Source organism: Betta splendens, chromosome 17 (genome assembly GCF_900634795.4).
Source record: "Betta splendens chromosome 17, fBetSpl5.4, whole genome shotgun sequence".
NCBI lineage: Eukaryota > Metazoa > Chordata > Actinopteri > Anabantiformes > Osphronemidae > Betta > Betta splendens.
This window is the reverse complement of record NC_040897.2, coordinates 16,576,424-16,588,692: the sequence shown is the minus strand read 5'-3', so window position 1 is coordinate 16,588,692 and position 12,269 is coordinate 16,576,424. Positions and strand designations below refer to the sequence as shown.

At 49.6% G+C, this 12,269-nt stretch overlaps 1 protein-coding gene across 2 annotated transcripts; it reads right to left on the bottom strand.

The window, feature by feature from the left end:
• Positions 1 to 537: 537 nt before the first annotated feature.
• lamc2 (laminin, gamma 2) lies at positions 538 to 12,269 on the bottom strand. 2 transcript variants are annotated; one of them, XM_029132765.2, is made up of 21 exons: positions 12,077 to 12,269; positions 9,473 to 9,649; positions 6,672 to 6,789; positions 6,365 to 6,474; positions 6,131 to 6,262; positions 5,705 to 5,894; positions 5,252 to 5,364; positions 4,757 to 5,158; positions 4,434 to 4,667; positions 4,215 to 4,351; positions 3,988 to 4,144; positions 3,668 to 3,876; positions 3,468 to 3,547; positions 3,252 to 3,389; positions 3,024 to 3,168; positions 2,798 to 2,947; positions 2,474 to 2,588; positions 2,200 to 2,396; positions 1,975 to 2,133; positions 1,151 to 1,250; positions 538 to 1,072 (listed from the first exon to the last, which is right to left on the bottom strand). In XM_029132765.2, exons 1-21 carry the CDS (start codon positions 12,150 to 12,152, stop codon positions 819 to 821), a joined length of 3,393 nt encoding a protein of 1,130 aa, XP_028988598.1. In that variant the 5' UTR covers positions 12,153 to 12,269; the 3' UTR covers positions 538 to 818. The 2 variants fall into 2 exon arrangements, with proteins under 2 accessions (XP_028988598.1, XP_028988599.1); XM_029132766.2 differs by having other exon boundaries at positions 3,668 to 3,873; positions 12,077 to 12,267.

Here is a 12,269-nt window from a genome sequence, read left to right as displayed (position 1 = left end):
GATGCCACCACAGAGTACAAACATTACTTCCTCACACTTTCTCTTTGTTTTGCTGTTTCTTTGACGTTTGCTGCTGCTGCCACAGAGTCCTGCATCTGCTGTGGTCAACAAGTCAATCACATACGGGTGCTTCCTTAAGAAAAGAAGCTGTGATTCTCAACGCTAACGCATAACAGTGAAGGGCGCTTACAAGACATAAGCCTCAACAGCTTTTCTCTGCACGGTGTGGATGTGTTTGGCGGCACAAAGCTCCTGAGCCCGTAAAAATCCACAAATAGCTGCACTGTTGTTTAAGATGCAGGGTTCAAAACACGGGAAAAAAGTAGCGGCTTATAGTCTGGAAATGACGGTAAATGTGTTTGCCTGCGTGAACAGTGAGCCTTAGTTGAGTCAGTATTTCCTTGTCTGTGTTTCATGTCCTTGTACTAATTATCAGTCTGTATTTGTTCACTTTTGTTCACTCTGTGTGTAAGTCATGCTCTTCTCTGTTTAGTTTGTCGACTTCAGTATCAACCAGAGGAAAACTGAAACAAGCCATCAGGCAACAAAATGAGCAGGTTTTATTTCTGTCGACACATTAAAAACAAAAACCATCCAATGAGTAAAAACGTGTCTGTACAGCTATAAATAGAAAGACGTTAGGTCCACACATGGATTCGTTTTTCCTCACTATCCATCCACTGACAGCAGTTCAACAAAAAACAAGTGACTGTAGCAGAGTTAAAATTATCAGTGCAACGATGCAGGAATAATCAGATTTGTTTTCAGATTTCAAATAAATGCCAAAGAGGCTTCTGGACCTTCAGCAGGTGTGAGCATCAGGCCTGTTCGATGGGCGGGTTGTTGAAGCAGCCGTTGGGGACGGTCCTCAGGATGTGCTCCAGGTTGGCAATGTCTTCCACAACGGTGTCGATGTCTGCGTTGATGTTAACGAGCCGATGGAGCATGGCGGCCTCCAGCTCCTCCATGTCCCTAAACCGAGGATTCAGATTGAGCTCCACTTCCCTCTGAGCGCTGGCCAGAGAGTCCTCCAGCTGCTTCACATACTGTTCATCCACAACACCAGGCTGGTCTGGGAAGAAGAAGAGGAAGAACAACCAGATGAAGAAGAAGTAGAAGAGGAGGAGGACACAACAAAACTCGAACCCACTCATGTCAGCGAGCAGAGCGTTGATGTCTCGTAGGGTTTTTCCCACAGCGTCTCTGGTGTGTTTGGCGTTGCTGAAAGCGGCGGTTGCTCCGGCAGCGGCCTGCAGCACAAGCATCTACATTAGAGATAGCCTCCACGCTGTAACGCTGTAATGCTGGAACACTAAAACACTGTAACACTAAAACGCTGTACCGCTGTAACACTGTAGCACTATAGCGCTGTAACACGTAACACTATAACGCTGTAACACTATAACGCTGTAACACTATAACACTGTAACACTATAACGCTGTAACACTATAACACTGTAACACTATAACGCTGTAACACTATAACGCTGTAACACTATAACACTGCAACACTATAATGCTGTAACACTGTAACACTATAACGCTGTAACACTATAACACTGCAACACTATAACGCTGTAACACTATAACGCTGTAACACTATAACACTGCAACACTATAACGCTGTAACACTATAACGCTGTAACGCTGTAACACTGCAATACTGTAATGCTGTAACATTGTAACACTATAACGCTGTAACACTTTAACACTATAATGCTGTAACATTGTAACACTATAACGCTGTAACACTTTAACACTATAATGCTGTAACATTGTAACACTATAACGCTGTAACACTTTAACACTATAACACTGTAACGCTGTAACACTATAATGATGTAACACTATAACGCTGTAGCACTATAACGCTATAATGCTGTAACACTGTAAGTCTATAACACTGTAACGCTGTAACACTATAACACTGTAACACTGTAACGCTGTAAAGCCGTGACACCATGACGACCTTACCAGCTCAGCTGCCGCCTCCTGCGTCCTGGCTTCGGCCAGCTTTCCCTTCAGCGTTGTGTCTGTGTCGCCCGTCTTTGCCTTCAGAGCCTTTGACTCCTCATTCAGTTTGGTGGCGTCATTCACCAAACCAGCATAAGATGGTAAAGCTCCTATTGTTTGCTGGAGGTGAAACACCGGGTTTAGACCAGTTCACATGAGCAGACTCTGTGCTGAAGCTGTTACTACCTGCAGACTGTTGACGGCGCCCTCCAGCTGAGGGATGAGTCCCTGAGCGCTACTGAAGCTCCCAGACACATTCTGGAGAATGGACTTAGTGGCAGCGTTGCTGCTGGCAGCCTGCTGGATGGTGCCACTGATGCCAGGAAGGCGCTCGATGGCGGCGGCGGCCAGCGCTCTGCTGTCATCGAGCTGCTGGTCGAACCCTGGGAGGGAGAACGGGTATGATGATGAGCCCAGGACGTGGCCCTGCGGCCAGGGAACTTCCTGGACTGCTGGTTACCTCTCAGCGCGTCCAGGGCGTCCTCCAGCTCCTTGGCATTGCTGTTGATGCTTTGCAGCGCGCCATCAGTCGTTGCCTTGGCAACGCTGACTCTGTCCAGCAGCTTGTTGAAGTCCTGCACAGAGTTGATCCATTAGATCCATTAATGGTGTCTAGACACACAAGCTTTACAGAAGCTTGTGTTTCTTGTTGATGACGTTGAAGAGTTTCCCGGTATAAATGTGACCAGCTAAGCTGATTCCTAAGACATTGCCTGTTACCCGGTCACAGTGATGTAAACGTGTTGAGCAGACTCCGGGTTGTCGTCTGGATCGTCTCCATTACCTGCTGGGCACCTTTGCCCTTCTCCAGCCAGTCCCGGACGGCGGCCCTGTTGTCCTGCACACCGCCTTGAAGCCTCTTGAAGCCTGCGGTGTTTTCCTCCACCGCGTCCTTTAGACCGTCCAGTCTGGCTGCCATTCCCCCAGCCGTGTCCTGCTCATCAAGCAGACGCGTTAAAGCCGCTGAGCTGCTGGTCGTAGCTACAGGACCAGTCTGAAGCAGCCGTTACCGTCAGAGCTGAGGGAAGGCTGCGCTCCATGCTGACCAGGTCCTTCAACATGTTTTCTGCCATTCTGCTCTCGCCTTTGGCCTCACTGCTCACAAGCGTGGCCTGCTTCTCCAAACCCTTCACCTGAGCCGAGGTCTGGTCGTACCTGCACACGTCAGCAGACTTTCACCACCAGACTGTTGCTACGCAACAGCATACGTTGAACTCAGACTCCCAGCAGTTACTCACGTGGTTTTCAGGTCTCCAATCAGCTCCTTGACTTGGTTCTCTTTGTTCATGAGGGTCCGAACCAGAGCCAGACCTTTCTCTGAGTCACTCAGAGCCTCATTGGCCGTTCGCTCCACAGTGTCTGCCTTCGTCTGATGCCTGTAGGACAAGGACAAAGCAATCAGTGCAACTATACTACACAGAAGTAACTACAGCGTCCGTCTGGACCGAACTCACTTCTCAGCCAGACTGGAAGCTGTCTGAACCAATGAAGAGAGCAGGTCTGGACCCTGCGGGGCATCTCCGAGGGGAACCTCCTGAGGAAAGAGAACCTGATCAGCAGCCAACTCAACCTTTTCTATTTTTATGTGTGTAGGTCTTTTACAACAGCTGACATTCAGGTGGTGAAATAAAAAACATGCCCCCTCCTGTCTTACAGCTGATCTGAGTTTGAACTTGGCCTCTTCCAGTTGTAGTTTCATCTCCTCCATCAGCGTCTGCACCTCCTTCACCTTTGTGTTGTATGTTTTCTGTTGCTGCTTGATGTCGTCAACTGTTTGTGCAACGCTTTGAATGTCCTGACCTTTGTCCAGCTGTCTCTGGCTGATGGACGACAGACGTGTCTGCAGACTCATCTCCATCTCTGCTGGACAAAGGAAACGCAATGGTGTTACTGATCTAACAGAAAGCCACCAGAGGAGAGGTGAACCCAGCGTCTCGTCAGTGTGAACCCAGGAGCTGGGTGTCGCTGTCCCACCTTTGAGCTGCTCGGTGCTGTCCTGCAGGTTGTCCACCAGCTTCTCGGCTTCCCTCAGCGCAGCCTCCAGCTCAGCACTGTTGGCTGGTCTCGTGCTTTCTGCCGCATTTGAGAGCAGACGCTCCAGCTGCTTCAGTTTCGAAGCATAAGCCTCCATCTGAAACACACCTAGAGTAAACCTGAAGCTCACATCGCCCAGCCTGAATGTTGGGTTATCTAGAAGGTACCTTGGCCTTGATGGGGCTGAAACAGCTGGGGCAGTTGGATCGTTGACACCTCGGGCCCTGGAAACCTGGTCTGCACTGACAGTGACCAGAAGCATCACACTGTCCAGACTCAGAGCCCAGAACGTCACAGTTACACGCTGTTTGTGAAACAGACAGGAGCTTCATAATGCACCATTTTTTTTTGTGACATCTGTGATCGCGAACAGCACTGATTCTCACGTTTGCAGGCGTCAGTCGCTTGTCTGTGGTAGAATCCCCTGACACAGGCCTCGCAGTGTCGTCCCCTGGTGTTGTTCACACACTGCAGACATTCGCCGCTGCTGCGATCGCAGCTTCCCGCCACGCTAGCATCGATGTGGCCGTTACACTGGCAGGGCCGGCAGGGTCGTGGCACGCCGCCGTTTCCTGAGGGGTCGCCATAAAACCCCTCCTTACAGACGTCACACCGAGAGCCTGAAGACACGCAGACACATCAACCGACCAGCTGTTGATCCGTCCCAGGAGGTGATAAGCTGCTGCTGTGTCCTGCTGATGGGACCTACCAGTGATTCCTGGTGGGCAGCGGTCGCATCGCGGCACCAGTGAACCAGGTGCCACCGAGCAGGGCACTCCCTCTGGACAGGGGCACTTCACACAGTTCTGAGGCTGCCAGGGGTCCTGGTAATAGCCCTGGGAGCAGCTCTGCTGATGAGACACTCCAGGAGTCTCATCAGCAGAGTAACAGTCTCCGGTCTGCGGGTCACAGCTGCCTCCCCTGCACCTGCACAGCTCACAGGGGCTGAAGGCTCCGTCTGCAGGGCTCCTGCGCCTGAAGCCCTCTGAGCAGCGCTCACAGAAATCTCCCTCGTATCCCAGAGGGCAGCTGCAGGTCTGAACCCAGCGGGCCGGGACCCCGTTTCCATGCTGAGCTGACACCAGCTGCACATTGTCAAGGTAACCACGTCCTGACATAAAGAACCAACATCATGTGTGAGAGTCATAACAGAAAACAGAAAAGCAAATTGACAACCAACAGAAACAAGAAAACGGAAGTTCACCATTTTCACCAAATGTTGCCCGAATCTTAACAGCGGTGATGTTCTGCAGAAGCGTTTGGAACTGGATGGAGGAGAGCGGAGGCCTCCACCTGCTGTCAGGCTTCTCGTCCAGTCTGTTCCACAGAAAGAAGGATGCTGGACACGTTTGACTGCAGCATCAAGAAGCTTTTCTTCTTTTCTCAAATCTAAACTGTGCTGAGGTAGATGTGGACTGATGCCGAGGTGGACTTTTAACCTAATGCCAGTATCCAGGCAGGCTCTGTTAACAGTATATGCAGTGTCATTAAGCGCTGAGAGCTGCTTCCAGAAGCAAACGCTGATCCTGATCCTCCCTCCACTAACAAAGTCAAATAGTAGCAGATTGTTTGTAGTTGGTTAGAGCAGAAGGAATCCTCATCATTCATACTTTAGAGGATGGTGAAAATGATGCAAAAATGAAAATATCTATCCAACCTGAAGACATAGGTGATTTTCTTTCCACAGGGGACGATGAACCTCAAGTCGCCCAATGAAGCCGAGACCTTCAGACCAGCACCTTCCAGGATCACGTCGTTGATGGACGGGTGTCGAACGCCACGATCCAGGCGCAACGAGAAGGAGAAGTTCTGACCGTAGCTCAGCAACTGATTACCAAGGTAAGGAGCTGTGAGAGCAGAGAAGACATGGTAAAGGAGGTGAGGACAGGAGAGGGGAAGATGGAAAATGAGAACCATTTACAACAAGTAAAGGAAAGGAAAGAAGAGCAGGAAGATAAATAACAGAGGAAGACAAGAAGAAGAAAGACAGAAAGGAAGTGGAAGGAAGGAAGCATAGGGAAGTAACGATACGTCAGGGAAAGAAGAGGCGACTGAAGGACAGACTTGGGGTTTGGGGCCGTACCCGGGGCATACAGGTACACCGGAAGGATGTTTTTGGAGATCACCTCCAGGTCCTGGTAAGCTGGCGACCAGCGGAAGTTAACGTCTTGTGGGGTGACGCCCTCAGCTGTCGCTACCTTCCAGCCGTCTGGACCTGGAGACGTCAAACACAGCATCAGATCAACCATTCTGATGGGGACGGGAATCCCAGAATGCAGCATTATCAGGTGGTTTTATTCTGAAAAGAAGCAGTTACCACTGGTGAAGGTGGAGCTGATGTTGTGGATGGAGTAACTGGACTGTGGAGAACACTGGCTGCTGTGGCCGTAACAGAAACAGCTGGACTGGTCCTGCCTGGGCTCACGTCTACAAACCAATAAACCAGAGTGCTGTTACAAGATGAACCCAACACAACAAGCCTCAGTGAAAAAGGTACAGCAACAGGTTAGAACGCATGAAATGAACAGAACCATTTAAAGCTGGGAGAGCGCGTGTCAAGGAAGAAACTGAAGGAGTGACTCAGTAGAAGCAGGTGAAGCGTCGCTCATTGTAATCATGTAAACCTTAACAAGCAGCCACTGGGTCCGATTTCTCCCTCAGGGCAGCGGTCACATTTCTCCCCTGTGACCCCGTCTTTACAGCTGCAGTGCCCCCTGCTGTCACATGTAGCACTGGTGGAGCCTGTACACAAACATGTTGAACCTTTAGAAAACTAAAGCAGCTTTGTCACCAAAGACCTGGTCTGTCAAAAAGTGTGTGGTTGATGAAGACGGGTGTGTGGTTGATGAGAACGTGTCTGTGGTTGATGAAGACGGGTCTGTGATTGATGAAGAAGGGTGTGTGGTTGATGAGGACGGGTGTGTGGTTGATGAGGACGGGTCTGTGGTTGATGAGAACAAGTCTGTGGCTGATTAGAACGTGTCTGTGGTTGATGAGGACGGGTGTGTGGTTGATGGTGACAGGTATGTGGTTGATGAGAACGGATCTGTGGTTGATGAGAACGTGCCTGTGGTTGATGAGAACGTGTCTGTGGTTAATGATGACGAGTCTATGGTTAATGAGGACGTGTCTATGGCTGATGAGAACATGTCTGTGGCTGATGAGAACGTGTCTGTGGTTGATGAGAACGTGTCTGTGGCTGATGAGAACGTGGCTGTGGTTGATGGTGACGGGTGTGTGGTTGATGAAGAAGGGTGTGTGGTTGATAAGGACGGGTGTGTGGTTTATGAGAATGGGTCTGTGGTTAATGAAGAAGGGTGTGTGGTTGATGAGAACAGGTCTATGGTTGATGAAGAAGGGTGTGTGGTTGATGAGGACGGGTGTGTGGTTGATGAGGACGGGTCTGTGGTTGATGAGAACAAGTCTGTGGCTGATTAGAACGTGTCTGTGGTTGATGAGGACGGGTGTGTGGTTGATGGTGACAGGTATGTGGTTGATGAGAACGGATCTGTGGTTGATGAGAACGTGCCTGTGGTTGATGAGAACGTGTCTGTGGTTAATGATGACGAGTCTATGGTTAATGAGGACGTGTCTATGGCTGATGAGAACATGTCTGTGGCTGATGAGAACGTGTCTGTGGTTGATGAGAACGTGTCTGTGGCTGATGAGAACGTGGCTGTGGTTGATGGTGACGGGTGTGTGGTTGATGAAGAAGGGTGTGTGGTTGATGAAGAAGGGTGTGTGGTTGATGAGGACGTGTCTGTGGCTGATGAGAACGTGTCTGTGGCTGATGAGAACGTGTCTGTGGTTCATGAGGATGGGTGTGTGGTTGATGAAGACGGGTGTGTGGTTGATGAGGATGGGTGTGTGGTTGATGAAGACATGTCTGTGGTTGATGAGGATGGATGTGTGGTTGATGAAGATGGGTGTGTGGTTGATGAGGATGGATGTGTGGTTGATGAAGATGGGTGTGTGGTTGATGAAAACATGTCTGTGGTTGATGAGGATGGGTGTGTGGTTGATGAAGATGGGTGTGTGGTTGATGAAGACGAGTCTGTGGTTGATCACAACGTGTCTGTGGCTGAAGAGAACGTGTCTGTGGCTGATGAGAACGTGTCTGTGGCTGATGAGAACGTGTCTGTGGCTAATGAGAACGTGTCTGTGGCTGATGAGAACGTGTCTGTGGCTGAAGAGAACGTGTCTGTGGCTGATGAGAACGTGTCTGTGGCTGATGAGAACGTGTCTGTGGCTGATGAGAACGTGTCCGTGGCTGATGAGAACGTGTCTGTGGCTGATGAGAACGGATCTGTGGTTAAGGAGAACGTGTCTGTGGTTGATGAGAACGTGTCTGTGGTTGATGAGAACGTGTCTGTGGTTGATGATGACGGGTCTGTGGTTGATGAGAACGGATCTGTGGTTGATGAGAACGTGTCTGTGGTTGATGAGAACGTGTCTGTGGCTGATGAGAACGTGTCTGTGGCTGATGAGAACGTGTCTGTGGTTGACGTGACGGGTGTGTGGTTGATGAAGACGAGTCTGTGGTTGATGATGACGGGTCTGTGGTTGATGAGAACGTGTCTGTGGCTGATGAGAACGTGTCTGTGGCTGATGAGAACGTGTCTGTGGTTGATGAGAACGTGTCTGTGGCTGATGGTGACGGGTGTGTGGTTGATGAGAACGTGTCTGTGGCTGATGGTGACGGGTGTGTGGTTGATGAAGACGGGTGTGTGGTTGATGAGGACGGGTCTGTGGCTGATGAGAATGTGTCTGTGGCTGATGAGAACGTGTCTGTGGCTGATGAGAACGGATCTGTGGTTGATGAGAACGTGTCTGTGGCTGATGAGAACGTGTCTGTGGCTGATGGTGACGGGTGTGTGGTTGATGAAGACGGGTGTGTGGTTGATGAGAACGTGTCTGTGGTTGATGAGAACGTGTCTGTGGTTGATGAGAACGGGGCTGTGGTTGATGAAGACGGGTCTGTGGTTGATGAGAACGTGTCTGTGGCTGATGAGAACGTGTCTGTGGCTGATGAGAACGTGTCTGTGGCTGATGAGAACGTGTCTGTGGTTGATGGTGACGGGTGTGTGGTTGAAGAAGACGGGTGTGTGGTTGATGAGGACGGGTGTGTGGTTGATGAGAACGGGTCTGTGGTTGATGAGAACGGATCTGTGGTTGAGGAGAACGTGTCTGTGGTTGATGGTGACGGGTGTGTGGTTGATGAGGACGGGTCTGTGGCTGATGAGAACGTGTCTGTGGCTGATGAGAACGTGTCTGTGGCTGATGGTGACGGGTGTGTGGTTGATGAAGACGGGTGTGTGGTTGATGAGAACGTGTCTGTGGTTGATGAGAACGTGTCTGTGGCTGATGAGAACGTGTCTGTGGCTGACGTGACGGGTATGAGGAGGGGTGTGTTGTGGGATCCCACCTGTGTGGTTGCAGCGGCAGGGCATGCAGCTTGGTCCCGCCCCCTCCAGGTAGAAGCCGTCCCTGCAGCGCTCGCAGTGCCGGCCCTCGGTGTTTCCCTGGCAGTCGACACAGTGGAGGCCCAACGCGTCCCGGAGGCAGTTCCTGGAGCGGCCGTTGCAGTCACATCGAGCTGTTGCTGGAGGACAGGAAGTTCATGTTTTGGTCGTTATTTGGTGGTGTCGGTTCTGCTCTGATCGCTGTACTGGACGGGTCATTACACGTTGAGGCAGACAGTCTTTAATAGAGGTGTCGCGTGAAGGTTTCAGACTTCTTGACCTGATTTCAGCTCAAGGAGAATGTTGCTACTGGTTCAACTTGTTTATCTTCAGTGTGAACGTCACATTAATGCTCCTCAGCATCAATACGCTTTTCTCCACTGTGACTGTGGGGCAGGCGACACTCAAGCAGAGGAGTTTCATATGCTCTGTGGTTGGTCCAAAACCCAGAGCCCTGCAGACACAGCCACTCACAGCTGACTCACGTTACATCCTGTGAACAGGCTGCAGCTTGTCAACAAACCGGGGGTTTCACAGCGTTCACATGATTCACAGGTCAGGATCCACCAAAGGTCCTGATGCTGCCCATGAAATGAGCGGATCCGCCTTCATAGGCTCTGAAACTAAACCGCCTGGACCAGTGAGGGCAGCAGGGTACTGAAGCCTGCTGGAGTACAAGTAATACTAGAGGACACATGCTCCTGAGTTTCATTACGCAGCATTAAGTGGAGCAAGAAGCCTCATAATGAGTTGATAAGTTCAGCGGATTAATTAATCACAGAGAGTACAAATCCTGAGGTACTGAGGTAGACTCACTGTTCAGATCAGGGTTGTGATGGGTTCTGGCATTACTCAGGGATCTGCAGTATTTTAAGTACTAAATACTACTACTATAGTATTTCTGAGTATTTTATAAGAGCAGCTTTTAGACCTCACATGCTCTGAGGTGCGTTTGAGGTGCGTCTGTTTGTCTGAACGCTGGTTCTCTGAAACTGACGTAGACGTGACTACAAGCAGATAAAGCTGATCCAGCAGTGCCGGCAGCTACGAGCGCAGGTATTCTGGCTTTTAGGGGACAGTTTCCAACATGAGTCTGACAGGTTTCCACCCAGAACATGACTGGAACAACAGAAGAACCGCTTCATAACTCAAGTGGTTCCTTTAACCAGAGGGAACAAAACAGAGGAACAGAGCCACACCCAGAACCAACGATGCTGATGTCTCCACGGAAAGTATGACTGAGCCCCTGAACACACACCCATCAGTACATCAGAACGTCCAATAGTCAGAACATCAGATCGTCAGAACATCAGAACATCACACTGTAAGAACATCAGAACGTCAGAACATCAGATCATCAGACCATCAGAACTTCCAACCATCAGAACATCCGTATGTCAGAACATTAGTACGTCAGATCATCAAACCACCAGACCATCACAACATCAGATCATCAGAACATCAGAACGTCAGAATGTCCGACCGTCAGAATATCAGTGCAGCAGACCGTCAGAACATCAGAACATCAGAACATCAGAACATCAGATCATCAGATCATTAGAACATCAGAACGTCAGAATGTCCACCCGTCAGAATATCAGTACAGCAGACAGTGAGAACATTAGAACATCAGCCATGCTCTGACTCATCGTGTGCATCTGCACAGATGTTCCTCACATCTGGACAAGATGAAGCATAAACCTAATGAATTCTGTTTTCCAGATGAGAACAGAAAAGCGCTTAGATAGGTTCAGGTAAGTTAACGTGTTTATAGACTGGTGTTGATCTCGTCCAATAATAATAATAATGATGATGTGTGACACTCGTCTTCCGCTTTCTGTTTCTGTTGCTGGTTGTTTTCTGCTGTTTTTTGCTTTGACCAGTAGATTTCCCTTCACAGATGTGATTCGGTTCGGATTGTTCAGAATCCATAGCTCCATCATGACGTGTGGTCCTGGTCCAGAGGCACAAGGGCAGATTCGGGTGATGCTGCTTCACCAGGACTCAGCTTTAATCCGGTTCTTGTGGTTCAACCCAGAGTTTCGACATAAGGTCCTCTGGACCCTGACGCGATCCGGTGCTGTTTTATTCCACCCAGACGTTCCAGACCAGTGTTCTGAAGGTTCTCCATCTGCAGGTCACCTGTCGACTGGTGACTCTTCAGCGGCCCAGACTTCTCCTGAACCAAGGCAGCGTGTCCCAAACTCGGCTGTCATCCCTCTGTTCCAGCCTCTAAAAGCTAATGGCTAACATTCTTGCAGAACACTAGGATTCATTATCAAACCATCGTCATTTTAACGCTTTGTCACATTTGTGTGACTCACTGTGATTCGAGGATTTTAACAAGACTCGTTAATATCTTTTTATTTCAAATCTTTATAATTGAGAAAAACAAAAACAATATGAACATAATAATATTATTTTCTGAAGATAAAATTCTGAAGTTTGTGCTTTTTGCCGTTTGTAATAATAAATTTTAGTCATTTTTGAAGCTGTGGTGGCTGATGCGTCTACAGCTGATTGAGTGTGTAGAGATGCTGAAATCAGAGAGAAAGATGGACACTTACAGTAGAACGTATAAGTCGCCTGAACGCCACACACTGCAGCCACAACCGCCCAGAGTGAAATCCAGCTGCTCCTCATGTCGCCTGATCCCTGATCAGTGTTAAAACTCCTTCAGCTGCTGCAGCCTCTGCTTTTAACTGCTGCCCTGCTGCAGGTCTGCACACGCTGCTCAGCTCCTCACGCAGTCACACGTGA